The sequence below is a fragment of the Notolepis coatsorum genome (assembly GCF_963971535.1).
Source record: "Notolepis coatsorum genome assembly, chromosome: 3".
Classification (NCBI taxonomy): Eukaryota; Metazoa; Chordata; class Actinopteri; order Aulopiformes; family Paralepididae; genus Notolepis; species Notolepis coatsorum.
Window position 1 is genome coordinate 160,939,776 of NC_140167.1, and position 13,441 is coordinate 160,953,216.

A 13,441-nucleotide genomic window follows, 5' to 3' on the forward strand; every position below is an offset into this window, starting at 1 on the left:
AGAGAGAGAGAGAGACAGACAGACAGACAGACAGACAGACAGACAGACAGACAGACAGACAGACAGACAGACAGACAGACAGACAGACAGACTGACAGACAGACAGACAGACAGACAGACAGACAGACAGACAGACAGACAGACAGACAGACAGACAGACAGACAGACAGGACAGACAGACAGACAGACAGACAGACAGACAGACAGACAGACAGACAGACAGACAGACAGACAGACAGACAGACAGACAGAGAGAGAGAGAGAGAAGAGAGAGAGAGGAGAGAGAGAGAGAGAGAGAGAGAGAGAGGGGTAAACAACAAGGAAGAAAGTGAGAAGAGGTGGTATCTGAATGAAACCCAGGCAGGGGAACCGGAGGCTGCAGCCCGCAGGAGAGCAGGAGAACATCAGCAGCATCTGGGACTCAGATGGAGCCGAACACAAAGCAGGCCGTCTTTGATGTGGCAGGACTGGTGGAGGGAGCCCAGATCTCAGGGTGGGTCTGTGGTGAGGAGCAGAGCGCCCCCTGCTGTCTGGTGAAGGAGGAGCAGAGCGCCCCCTGCTGTCTGGTGAGGGAGGAGCAGAGCGCCCCTGCTGTCTGGTGCGGGAGGAGCAGAGCGCCCCCTGCTGTGTGGTGAGAGGAGCAGAGCGCCCCCTGCTGTCTGGTGAGGAGGAGCAGAGCGCCCCCAGCTGTCTGATGAGGGAGGAGCAGAGCGCCCCCTGCTGTGTGGTGAGGGAGGAGCAGAGCGCCCCCTGCTGTCTGGTGCGGGAGGAGCAGAGCGCCCCCTGCTGTCTGGTGCGGGAGGAGCAGAGTGCCCCCTGCTGTGTGGTGAGAGGAGCAGAGCGCCCCCTGCTGTGTGGTGAGAGGAGCAGAGCGCCCCCTGCTGTGTGGTGAGAGGAGCAGAGCGCCCCCTGCTGTGTGGTGAGAGAGGAGCAGAGCGCCCCCTGCTGTGTGGTGAGGGAGGAGCAGAGCGCCCCCTGCTGTGTGGTGAGAGGAGCAGAGCGCCCCCTGCTGTGTGGTGAGGGAGGAGCAGAGCGCCCCCTGCTGTGTGGTGAGAGGAGCAGAGCGCCCCCTGCTGTGTGGTGAGAGGAGCAGAGCGCCCCCTGCTGTGTGGTGAGGGAGGAGCAGAGCGCCCCCTGCTGTGTGGTGAGAGGAGCAGAGCGCCCCCTGCTGTGTGGTGAGGGAGGAGCAGAGCGCCCCCCTGCTGTCTGGTGAGAGAGGAGCAGAGCGCCCCCTGCTGTGTGGTGAGGGAGGAGCAGAGCGCCCCCTGCTGTGTGGTGAGGGAGGAGCAGAGCGCCCCCTGCTGTCTGGTGAGAGAGGAGCAGAGCGCCCCCTGCTGTGTGGTGAGGGAGGAGCAGAGCGCCCCCTGCTGTGTGGTGAGGGAGGAGCAGAGCGCCCCCTGCTGTGTGGTGAGGGAGGAGCAGAGCGCCCCCTGCTGTGTGGTGAGGGAGGAGCAGAGCGCCCCCTGCTGTGTGGTGAGGGAGGAGCAGAGCGCCCCCTGCTGTGTGGTGAGGGAGGAGCAGAGTGCCCCCTGCTGTGTGGTGAGGGAGGAGCAGAGTGCCCCCTGCTGTGTGGTGAGGGAGGAGCAGAGTGCCCCCTGCTGTGTGGTGAGGGAGGAGCAGAGCGCCCCCTGCTGTGTGGTGAGGGGAGGAGCAGAGTGCCCCCTGCTGTGTGGTGAGGGAGGAGCAGAGTGCGGCCCCCTCTCTGGTGATCTGATCTAATCTCAGAGCCAGATTGCTAAACACAGTATTATTATCTCCACTCTCCAGGAGGCCGCAGTGGCGTGAGGCTGACACAAGGGGGCAGTAGTGTGCAGCGTCTCTCTCTCTCACCCTCTCTGTCGGTGTTGAGAAAAACAAACTACTAAACTGGGAGTGGGGGGCAAAAAAGAAAAAAGAAAAACAAAGTGGATGCCTCAGATAAACAGACGCATAATAACGGCAGCTGTCTGAGAGGCCGTTTGGAATGACAACACAGGAATTAGAGACGGAGGCCATGAAGTGAGTTATTACACCAGCAGAGTTGAAATGGCTCCGTTTTGGTGGGAGGCTCCATCTGGACCGGGGCCGCTACAAGCGGCGGAACCAGAACATTAGAAGATAATTATACTGTGTGGGCCGCGGGCTGTGGAGAGAGACACACGTGTGTTCCAGTCCTGTTCGCTTCCCTTTACAGCCGCTGTTTCCAATAACCTTCCTCGCTGCCAAGCACTTCTTAATTACGCTGAAACAAACACTCTGTGGCTGCATGTTTGGGCCTTTTACGTTTTCCAAGCGCTCTGATGGGCTTCAAGCGCTGCTCTGATGGGCTTCAAGCGCTGCTCTGATGGGCTTCAAGCGCTGCTCTGATGGGCTTCAAGCGCTGCTCCGACAGGCTTCAAGCGCTGCACTGCTCTGACGGGCTTCAAGCGCTGCGCTGCTCTGACGGGCTTCAAGCACTGCTCTGACAGGCTTCAAGCACTGCGCTGCTCTGACAGGCTTCAAGCGCTGCGCTGCTCTGACGGGCTTCAAGCACTGCTCTGACAGGCTTCAAGCGCTGCTCTGACGGGCTTCAAGCGCTGCTCTGATGGGCTTCAAGCGCTGCTCTGACGGGCTTCAAGCGTCAAGCGCTGCTCTGACGGGCTTCAAGCGTCAAGCGCTGCTCTGACAGGCTTCAAGCGCTGCTCTGACGGGCTTCAAGCGCTGCTCTGACGGGCTTCAAGCGCTGCTCTGACGGGCTTCAAGCGTCAAGCGCTGCTCTGACGGGCTTCAAGCGTCAAGCGCTGCTCTGACGGGCTTCAAGCGTCAAGCGCTGCTCTGACGGGCTTCAAGCGTCAAGCGCTGCTCTGACGGGCTTCAAGCGCTGCTCTGACGGGCTTCAAGCGTCAAGCGCTGCTCTGATGGGCTTCAAGCACTGCTCTGACGGGCTTCAAGCGCTGCTCTGATGGGCTTCAAGCGCTGCTCTGACGGGCTTCAAGCGCTGCTCTGATGGGCTTCAAGCGCTGCTCTGATGGGCTTCAAGCGCTGCTCTGACAGGCTTCAAGCGCTGCTCTGACGGGCTTCAAGCGCTGCTCTGACAGGCTTCAAGCACTGCTCTGACGGGCTTCAAGCTCTGCTCTGACGGGCTTCAAGCACTGCTCTGACGGGCTTCAAGCACTGCTCTGACGGGCTTCGAAATTAGCTTGAAATAGATCCAATATCTGCTATTCCTATCACACTTGAACTTTTACACACATGTCTATATTTATTGTAACATAATATAACCTATAGGGCATACAGACCCCCATCTGCACCATTGATAATTTACACTGTATATTTTTCTAATTGTATTGCCTATATTTATGTCTTTCTACAATCACACTGCCCATACCTGTACCTCCCCCATGCTGCTATGACGACCGAATTTCCCCAAGGGATCAATAAAGGAATGTCTTATCTTATCTTACACACAGGAAAATGGTTACACTTCAAAACAACTGGACGCATTGCCTTTATGTTTCGTAAAGTATTAATTTTTTTAAGTTAAAGCTAAAGTCTAGAGACGCAGATCTGGATTCCACCGTGTGGTGGAGGTTAAGGTCCTTCCAGCCGGGCTCTTCAGGAGCCAGAACCACGTGAGTCTGGCGCAAAACAAGCGTCCACGTGCTGTTGGTCCGAGTCCAAGAGGAGAGAGGGACACGTTCACAACGGGGACGTCCACGGGAGCGCAAAGGACATGATGGTGACCGAACAAAAACATTTTGTGTGAAGAAACGCAAGCAGTAGGGTTGGGTACCTTTCACATTTGAACCGGTACCCAACGGTTTTTTTCGGTACTTTAGTCTCTAAAAATGGAATCTACCTACCTCAGTTGTATAAAAAAAATCCAAACAAATAATTGATTATCATATATAATATTGCAGCAAGCGTTGTCTGCATCTGGCTTTGTAAAGTTTTCGGCTTGCCATTGCCCCGACTGCTTTGTTGTTGAATCAAGTCAAATCCTAGGTAAGCGTGTATTGTGCGTGTGAACGTGCGGCACACTTCATAGGTTTCGTTTGCGGTAAACTAAACATTGGTGTCGTCGGACTAAAAAAAAAATAAAAAATTATTATTATTATTATTATTATTATATCTTTTTTTTTTTTTTACAGTACCGAAATGTGGTACCGACGTGATTCGGTCGGTTAACCCTTTCACTGCCACACGACAGAAGGTTAACCCTTTACGATCACACTACCGATGGTCGCCGTCGGTAGTGTGATCGTAAAGGGTTAACCTTCTGTCGTGTGGCAGTGAAAGGGTTAACCGGATGTTGTGTTGCAGTGAAAGGGTTAACCTTCTGTGAATTGTCGCAGTGAAGGGGTTAACCGTTTTGGTAGTGCGGCAGTGACAGGGTTAAGAAACGCAAGCAGCCTGCGTGCTGATGGTGCAGACTTGATTACAGAGTGTGAACGCGCCTCGTCGCCTGGAAAGCGGCCTGAAAGCGCTTAACCACGCGCTGGCTCCACCCAACCTCTGGAACAGTTTAGTCAAAACACACGCGCCCCTCTGGATGAACCCGGCGGCTCAGGGCTGCTGGGAAGACGAGACAAACAGGGGAACGAACTCCCAAGTTCAGTTTGTTTACCAGGGTATCTGAGGGTTTAATTTGGAGTATAGTTTGTTTACCAGGGTATCTGAGGGTTTAATTTGGAGTATAGTTTGTTTACCAGGGTATCTGAGGGTTTAATTTGGAGTATTAGTTTGTTTACCAGGGTATCTGAGGGTTTAATTTGGAGTATAGTTTGTTTACCAGGGTATCTGAGGGTTTAATTTGGAGTATAGTTTGTTTACCAGGGTATCTGAGGGTTTAATTTGGAGTATTAGTTTGTTTATCAGAGGATCTGAGGGTTTAATTTGGAGTATAGTTTGTTTATCAGAGTATCTGAGGGTTTAATTTGGAGTATAGTTTGTTTACCAGGGTATCTGAGGGTTTAATTTGGAGTATTAGTTTGTTTATCAGGGGATCTGCAGGTTTAGTTAAATCCAAGACTTTTTAAGAACACAGACACTGAACTGGCGGCTGCACTTACAGCCATACAAACACGAGCTCCAGGTTGCCCAGCAAAAAACTACTTGAATAGAAAAACATTTCATATATTTAGTATTACTTCATCTCCCGACAGCCGGGCTGCCCCCCCCAAAAAATGTATACCTGTGCAAATGAAATGTAAGACTTTTTAAACACCCTTTAACCCTTTCACTGCCGCACTACCAAACGGTTAACCCTTTCACTGCGACAATACACAGGTTAACCCTTTCACTGCCACACGACAGCAGGTTAACACTTTCACTGCGACACTTAACTGTCGGTAGTGTGATAGTAAAGGGTTAACCTTCTGTAGTGTGGCAGTGAAAGGGTTATGGTCTTAAATTGAGAGTTGTGAATTTTGTATTTTTCAAGACTTTATTATTATTATTATTATAATAAATTCTTTTACTAATACATTTTCTTTTTTACCCTTTGACGTGTGATGTTTTCTCTGTATTCTAGAAGTGCAGCAGTTGCTGTTATGATCAGAACAGCCACCAGCCACCAGAACGTTGCATCCTCACACGTTACAACCACACAACATGCAAGATCGTACCCAGACCGTTCTCTCAGCCGGTACGACCGTTCTCTCAGCCGGTACGACCGTTCTCTCAGCCGGTACAACCGCTACCTCCACCGGTACGACCGCTACTTCAGCCGGTACGACCGCTACCTCCGCCGGTAAGACTGCTCTCTCAGCCGGTACGACCACTACCTCCGCCGGTACGACCGTTCTCTCAGCCGGTACAACCGCTACTTCCACCGGTAAGACCGCTCTCTCAGCCGGTACGACCACTACCTCCGCCGGTAAGACTGCTCTCTCAGCCGGTACGACCGCTACCTCCGCCGGTAAGACTGCTCTCTCAGCCGGTACGACCGCTACCTCCACCGGTAAGACCGCTACTTCAGCCGGTAATACCGCTACTTCAGCCGGTACGACCGCTACCTCTGCCGGTACGACCGTTCTCTCAGCCGGTACGACCGCTACCTCCACCTCCACCTCCACCGGGTACTTACCGCCAGGGTGCTGTCCCCCACGTTGGAGGCGATGAGGCCGTCGATGGTGCCATACTCGGCATCTCGCGCTGTCAGCCGCTCCATCTGGCTGTGGTGGATGCGTCTGAAGACCAGGATGGCGATGGCGGACAGGACGACGAGGACGATGATGGGCGCCACAATGACGATCACCAGAGTGGTCACGCTGTAGGTGGGCGGGTCGCTCTCTGAGAGGAGAGGAGGGGGAGAACAGTCAGTGTGGTCACGCTGTAGGTGGGCGGGTCGCTCTCTGAGAGGAGGGGAGGGGGAGAACAGTCAGAGTGGTCACGCTGTAGGTGGGCGGGTCGCTCTCTGAGAGGAGGGGGAGAACAGTCAGTGTGGTCACGCTGTAGGTGGGCGGGTCGCTCTCTGAGAGGAGGGGAGGGGGAGAACAGTCAGTGTGGTCACGCTGTAGGTGGGCGGGTCGCTCTCTGAGAGGAGGGGGAGAACAGTCAGTGTGGTCACGCTGTAGGTGGGCAGGTCGCTCTCTGAGAGGAGGGGGAGAACAGTCAGAGTGGTCACGCTGTAGGTGGGCGGGTCGCTCTCTGAGAGGAGGGGGAGAACAGTCAGAGTGGTCACGCTGTAGGTGGGCGGGTCGCTCTCTGAGAGGAGGGGGAGAACAGTCAGAGTGGTCACGCTGTAGGTGGGCGGGTTACTTTGGTGTAGGGGTGTAACAATGCATCGCAATGCATCGATCCTACTTTGCAATATTTACAAAACATGACATTGTTTTCGAACTCTAGCCATGGGAAAATGTTTAGCCAATTCACGTTCAATTTGTATGTCTTCCCTCCGGCTCCAGTGGGTGTAGCTTCGCTAGCTACAGTGGGTACATTGGGTGCTACAGTGGGGGTAGTAGTGGGTGTAGCCTCGCTAGCTTGGCCAACTTCGCTAGCATGATGGCTAGCGTCAGTATCTTGGTTAACGTTAACTATCACCTCTGTAACATGAGCTGCCTCGCCTGACTTCTCATTCTCCGGTATCTTTCGCGCAAAATAAAAATGAATGGGCTTCGACATGGCTGTATTGTCTGACTCAGACAGTGACGCTGATAATTACTTTCAGTTTCCAGTCCGTGACCACAGGAAACTCTACTGTGATTGGAACGTTTATGCGGCTGTGAACTGTGGGACTTGTAGTTTTTTTAACGATTCTCGCAGCGGAGAAAAAAAAAGAACGAATGAGGCTGTAATCTGCACTCGCACGCCGTGCGAGTAATTGATTGTTCAGGTTCGCACACACATATTTTTAGGGGCATATGCGAGCAATATGGTCGCACTGTAGAGCCCTGCACATACATACACATTCACTCACCTCATACACACATTCACCTCACTCGCACACACAGTCTTACAAGGTTTTCATACCGATCCAGCTGATCAGCGTTTTTAGTGTTCAATACGAATGCCGTTGCTGGTAATCAAATAATCAGAAACGACCCCCCCCCCCCCCCCCTTCATGCATTCATGATGAACCATAATACCTACTATATTAGATTTGGGAATAGTAGCGTGTCCAGGCAAGAAACGCCAACGGTTATAGTAGAATTGACGTATAAGGCTATTACTCAGCCTTTCGGGAATTACCCTAGACCACTCTGAAATTATACTTATATTCACCACGGGATAACGTGCGAACGTATGCATGGGAAAATTATCTCTTTATTGCATCTTGACCGGAAGAAAGTCACTGTCAAATGACCATAGTATTGTATCCATGGCTATAATATAGAATATAGATTTAGCTCTACAAACAAGGTGATGCACTCCTATTTTTTAAAGCGTTGGCATTGCTACAACGGGGCCCGTCTAATGGCTGGCACTGAAAGTGTTAATATCACAATACTCAGCATATCGCAATATATTTTTAATCGCAATACTATCGTATCGTGACTTAAGTATCGTGATAATATCGTATCGTGAGGCCTCTGGTGATTCCCACCCCTAATACATACACAAACATACATATTCACTCACCTCACACACACACACTCACACACCCACCCACATGCTGGTGGAGGTAAACATGCAGCCTGTGAGCATGCACACGCACAAGGCTGAGGTGCACATAATTATCCCTCTCTCTCTTACAATCATACTCTCTCTCTCACACACACACAGAACGGTGAGGGTACACAACTCCCTCATACACAACCGCTCAGCTGTGTGTGCACTGCACACACACGCGTCGCACACACATAGAAGGTTGAGAGTACACATAATTCCCTCTTACGTACTTACTCTCCCACAATCACACACAGACGGGTGGAGCTCATCCAGGCAGCAGAACCCAGGCTGAGGAGCTGACCACCCCACCCACACTCTCTCTCTCTCTCTCTCTCTCTAAACATTCCAGGGAAAGACTGCACAGCCTGCAGCAGACAATGCTCCCCTTTTCTGCCCTCATATACTGAACCCTTTCTCCCCACACACACACACACACACACACACACACACACACACACACACACACAGGGCCGCCTGGGAGAAATGCGAGGCCCTATGCAAGATTTAAACGCGAGGCCCCCCCCCACTCACCAAACGTCCAAGAGGATGGAGACAACCGCGTGGAGTTGACGAAGTTCATCTGCCGAACGACCGTCCTCTTCATCTTGGCATAACAATGCTGCACGCGATGTCTCTAGGTTAGCTAACGCTAGTTAGCCTTTAGCTAAGCTAGCTACTAGCCGACATCATCATGGCTATATCCCGACTGAACCACACGTTAGCACTCATTATTATAACTAGGGATGCACCGATATGAAAATTGGCCGCCGATACCGATTGTTCAACTAACACTATCGGCCGATACCGATACCGATATTTGTATATTTGTATATAAGTATTTGTAAAAAAAAAAAAAAAAAAAAAAAATTTAATGAAACTACTGTATATTTGTATGTGTATGTTTGTATTTGTAGGCCTCTTTACTTACTTAAAAAAAGGAAACATCAAGAAATATGTTTATGGTATCACTATCTCTCTCCCAGTATCGTCTTGCGGCCTGCAGAGGGATACTATTTTCTCAACCAGAGCTTTCAACCAATGCAATGGAACCATTCTTGCGGCCTGCAGCGGGATACTATTCTCTCAACCAGAGCTTTCAACCAATGCAATGGACCCATTTTGATTGACAGTCGATTCGGCCAATTACGCCACACCGCTACGCCACTCCTGTTGTCCTTACCACCAATCGGCAAGCGTTTATAAATTTTTCTACTTCCGGGCATGCCGCCATTGTTCTGTTTGCGAATGCGAGAGCAGAACACACTTAACGACACGTAGCTACGTTAGCTGCCCGGCCCGCCGACCGGCGCTCCACGCATGACCAAATGAGACATAATGATTTTACTGCAACAAATGTTATAATAAAACAAAGCCTTTCTATACATTTGTCTGGTTGAAAACTTTATTAACAGATTGCAGAATGTGTAGTTGGGTACGGAATGAGCAACGGAATGGAACCGAGCTATGAACGGGCTAACGGAGTAATGCCTTGTTTACTGCTATCTTCGGGTAAATAATATGCTTGTTATTGAACGTGTAACACTTCATTTTAACAGCAGATACTTTCTTAAATGCCATCTTCCCGAGAGAGGGTGTTGACGGGGAGTTGTGTTATTAATAGCATTGAACAGCTAACCGAAAGCTAGCGTTAACTATTGTTAAAGGTTTAGCCATAACGTTACCTTGGCTAAAGTTGGGGCTATTCTTAATGCAGCAATAATGACTGCAGACCTGCAAGCAAAGTACAGCAAGTTGACAAAGGAGTATTCCAACGCAAATCACATTTTCACCAGTAACGTTAGTCTTGCATCTAATAGCTAATAACGTAGCTACGTTAGCTGCCCGGCCCGCCGACCGGCGCTCCACGCATGACCAAATGAGACATAATGATTTTACTGCAACAAATGTTATAATAAAACAAAGCCTTTCTATACATTTGTCTGGTTGAAAACTTTATTAACAGATTGCAGAATGTGTAGTTGGGTACGGAATGAGCAACGGAATGGAACCGAGCTAATGAACGGACTCGGAGTAATGCCTTGCTGCTATGGGTAATAATAATATGCTGATGTTATTGTCCGTGTAACACTAACTATATAACGCTAATGCCACAAAACGAATGCCTTGTTAATCATAAGTAGTTACTTTGATGCAGTAGATTGTGTGTGTGTGTGTGGGGGACGGCAGGCGTTGTGTGTGTGTGAGTGAACTTTTTTTTTTGTGCCTTTTGACGCTACACAAATTGATGGGTATTTATCGGCGACTGCTATCGGCACATTTGAGCTTATCGGCCGATAGGCCGATAGCAGTCAACAAGGCACTTATCGGCCGATACCGATACCCGACCGATATATCGGTGCACCCCTAATTATAACGTAGCTAAAGCTAACTAGCTGTCCCTGTCTTTAGCCGGGATGGCTAGCCTGACTGAACTGTCTAACATGCAACAACTTTCATCTTCAGTCCATCTGCCGAACGATGTCCTCTTCATCTTGGCTGGCATAACCTCCAATGCTGCACGCGCGAAATAGTCAGACGCTACCTTACCTGTAACCCCTCCCCTCATTGAAACCAATTCTGCTGCCTGCAGAGCCTCAGAGCTGCCTCCAATAGTGAGCCTCAGAGCCAGGAACAAGTCAGACACATTCTACAAACGTGTCTAATGTGAAATATATAAGCATATAAGCAAAACTAGATTTTAGGTCTGTGATGAAAAAGGGCCTCGCGGGAAGGGGGACCTCACAAAAAAAAAAAAAAAAAAAAAAAAAAAAATTGCGAGGCCCCCCTTCCCGCGAGGCCCTGTGCGACCGCACTGCTCGCACACCCCCTGAGGCGGCCCTGCACACACACACACACACACACACACACACACACACACACACACACACACACATTCTAGGGGCTAACCCAACTTGAACCAAACACACAGTGAGGAGGGGATGTGGTTAGCTAGCTAGCTGGCTTCAGTCAAACCCAAATACCTACTGGTTGAGGCCAGTAGGATAAAAAGAGGTCTTAAAGAAGATAAGAGGTCTTAAACCAGATAGAAAAGGTCTTAAAGAAGATAAAAGAGGTATTAAAGCAGATAGAAGAGGTCTTAAAGATAAAAGAGGTCTTAAAGCAGATAAGAGGTATTGAAGAAGTCTTAAAGCAGATATAAGGTCTTAAAGACAAAAAAGGTCTTAAAGCAGATAGAAGAGGTCTTAAAGATAAAAGAGGTCTTAAAGCAGATAGAAGAGGTCTTAAAGCAGATAGAAGAGGTCTTAAAGATAAAAGAGGTCTTAAAGTAGATAGAAGATGTCTTAAAACAGATAGAAGTCTTAAAGCAGATAGAAGAGGTCTTAAAGCAGATAGAAGAGGTCTTAAAGCAGATAGAAGAGGTCTTAAAGCAGGGAGAGGTGATGTGGATTTAAAAACACTACTAATATGTTTCTTGTAAAATAAGTAAATTCGACTATGTACCTTGTTATTATGCATCTCTTTATTCATGTGAATTGAAACATTGCTGTTATGAAAAGGAAATATCAAGTTTATATTTATATATTTAGTAAGTTATATATGAAATATATAACTTCCCGGTTAGATTCCCGCTCGTCCCGGGGCAGCATGTTGAAGTGTCCTTGAGCAAGACACTTAACCCCTAATTTCTCCTGATGAGCAGGTTGCCTCCTTGTATGGTCGCCTCCGCCGTCGGTGTGTGAATGTATGTGAGGAACAAATTGTAAAGCGCTTTGGATAAAAGAGATATATAAATGCAGCCATTTACAACAGAGATGAATGAGAGAGATAGATGAATGAGAGAGAAAGTCAGAGAGAGAGAGTCAGAGAGAGAGAGTCAGAGAGAGAGATTCAGAGTGAGAGTGAGAGTGAGAGTGAGAGTGAGAGTGAGAGAGAGAGAGAGAGAGAGAGAGAGAGAGAGAGACAGAGATGAATATTAAGGAAACAGAGTGCTGCAGTGTTCAAATCCAGGATAAGGGAGTGGCTATTTAGTAACCTGCCACTGTAATGTTTGTGTGACTATATACTATATATGTGCTCTGTTGATCCATGAATATTGTCTTTTAATGCAACAATGAACCATGATTAATGCTCTTAATGAATTTAACATGAAACAATTATTTTGTTCTTGATTTATTGTGATGTTTCTTCTCGACTTGTTTAAAGAAGACTTGTCCAGCCCATGGGGACATTAACCTGTGATTGCGGGCTTTACAAATACATTTGATTTGATTTGATTTAGAGACATATTAGTATAGTAGGAAGACTGCCTGATAGTATAAGACAGTAAAAGAAGGCTAGTGGGGCTGTATCTCCCCTCCCCTACCTTCTCTCCTCCCCCTCCCCCCCTCGGTTTCCCTTACCCGACTGCCTCCTCTACTGGCTCCTGTATTTGTTGTCCGTTACTCGTGGCTCTATGTTCTTGTGTATTCATATTGTTTCCCTGTGGTTCTATGTTTCTTTGTTTCTTTTATTTGCCTATCGTCAGCGACTTCGGGTCATTGAGAAGCGCTATATAAAATAAATGAATTATTATTATTATTATTACCTTGGATGGGCAGCTCCACGGTGCTGTTCATGTTGCATAGGTGCCCGTGGCAACACTCCACGATCTGGTCCCGGGAGGGCGGCGTCTTGCAGGTCATCCTGCTCTGCTCGTAGACCTTGAAGCAGCCCTTCTGATAGGCCAGCGAGCCGGCGTTGACCGTCAGGGAGCTGAAGCACTGGTGGCCGAGGCAGCGGCCGCCCGTCACGCAGGAGCTGCCCTCGCACACGCACTCGTGCTCCTCCTTGGCCAGCGGCTTCACTTCCTCCTCTGCACAGGAAACAGGAAGACGGAGGGGGGGGGGTTCCCACAGAGACGTTGCAAAAATGTAATTCAAGGACTTTCAAGTACTTTTCCAATCACTATTTTTCTTTTAAAATGCTGTTTTGATCAAATTTGTATGGCTTAAAACCAATTTCCGACAATTAGTTACACATTAAATGGAAGAACAATTTGATCATGGATGAACAAAACTTTCAATGCGAATGGTTGATTTGAATTTCAAGGACGTTTTAAGCACCTTGTTAAAAAATGGCTGTTTTCAAGGAATTCCAGGCCTAGACTTTTTTTTGTAAAAAGAAATCAAGCAGTTTAAGCACTTCAAGGACCTTGTGCAAACCCTGGGAAGAAGACACAGGGGGGGGGGGTGGACAGGAAGACCTTGAGTAAGTGCTCATGAAAGTCAACCCTGTATCCTAATCACTGCGAACACGTTTCCATATCTGTGTTTTTTTTTAAAGCAGAGCGAGATAAGGCAGACAGCGTGCGGTCGTGTACAGAGGGATGATTTACACGCATATATGCGACGGCGGATGAGAGCGATGATAA

The 13,441-nt window shown here is 48.9% G+C and overlaps 1 protein-coding gene across 1 annotated transcript in view; it reads right to left on the bottom strand.

Annotated features, from left to right (window-relative positions):
• Positions 1-13,441, bottom strand: part of LOC311226035 (uncharacterized protein) — a 115,210-nt gene that overhangs the window by 33,240 nt on the left and 68,529 nt on the right. The window contains exons 5-8 of the mRNA XM_084311415.1: positions 12,617-12,883; positions 6,047-6,252; positions 1,230-1,631; positions 357-1,137 (exon numbers count right to left, since the gene is read on the bottom strand). Coding sequence (XP_084167541.1) covers positions 357-1,137; positions 1,230-1,631; positions 6,047-6,252; positions 12,617-12,883 — 1,656 coding nt within the window. The remainder of the gene's footprint in view (positions 1-356; positions 1,138-1,229; positions 1,632-6,046; positions 6,253-12,616; positions 12,884-13,441) is intronic.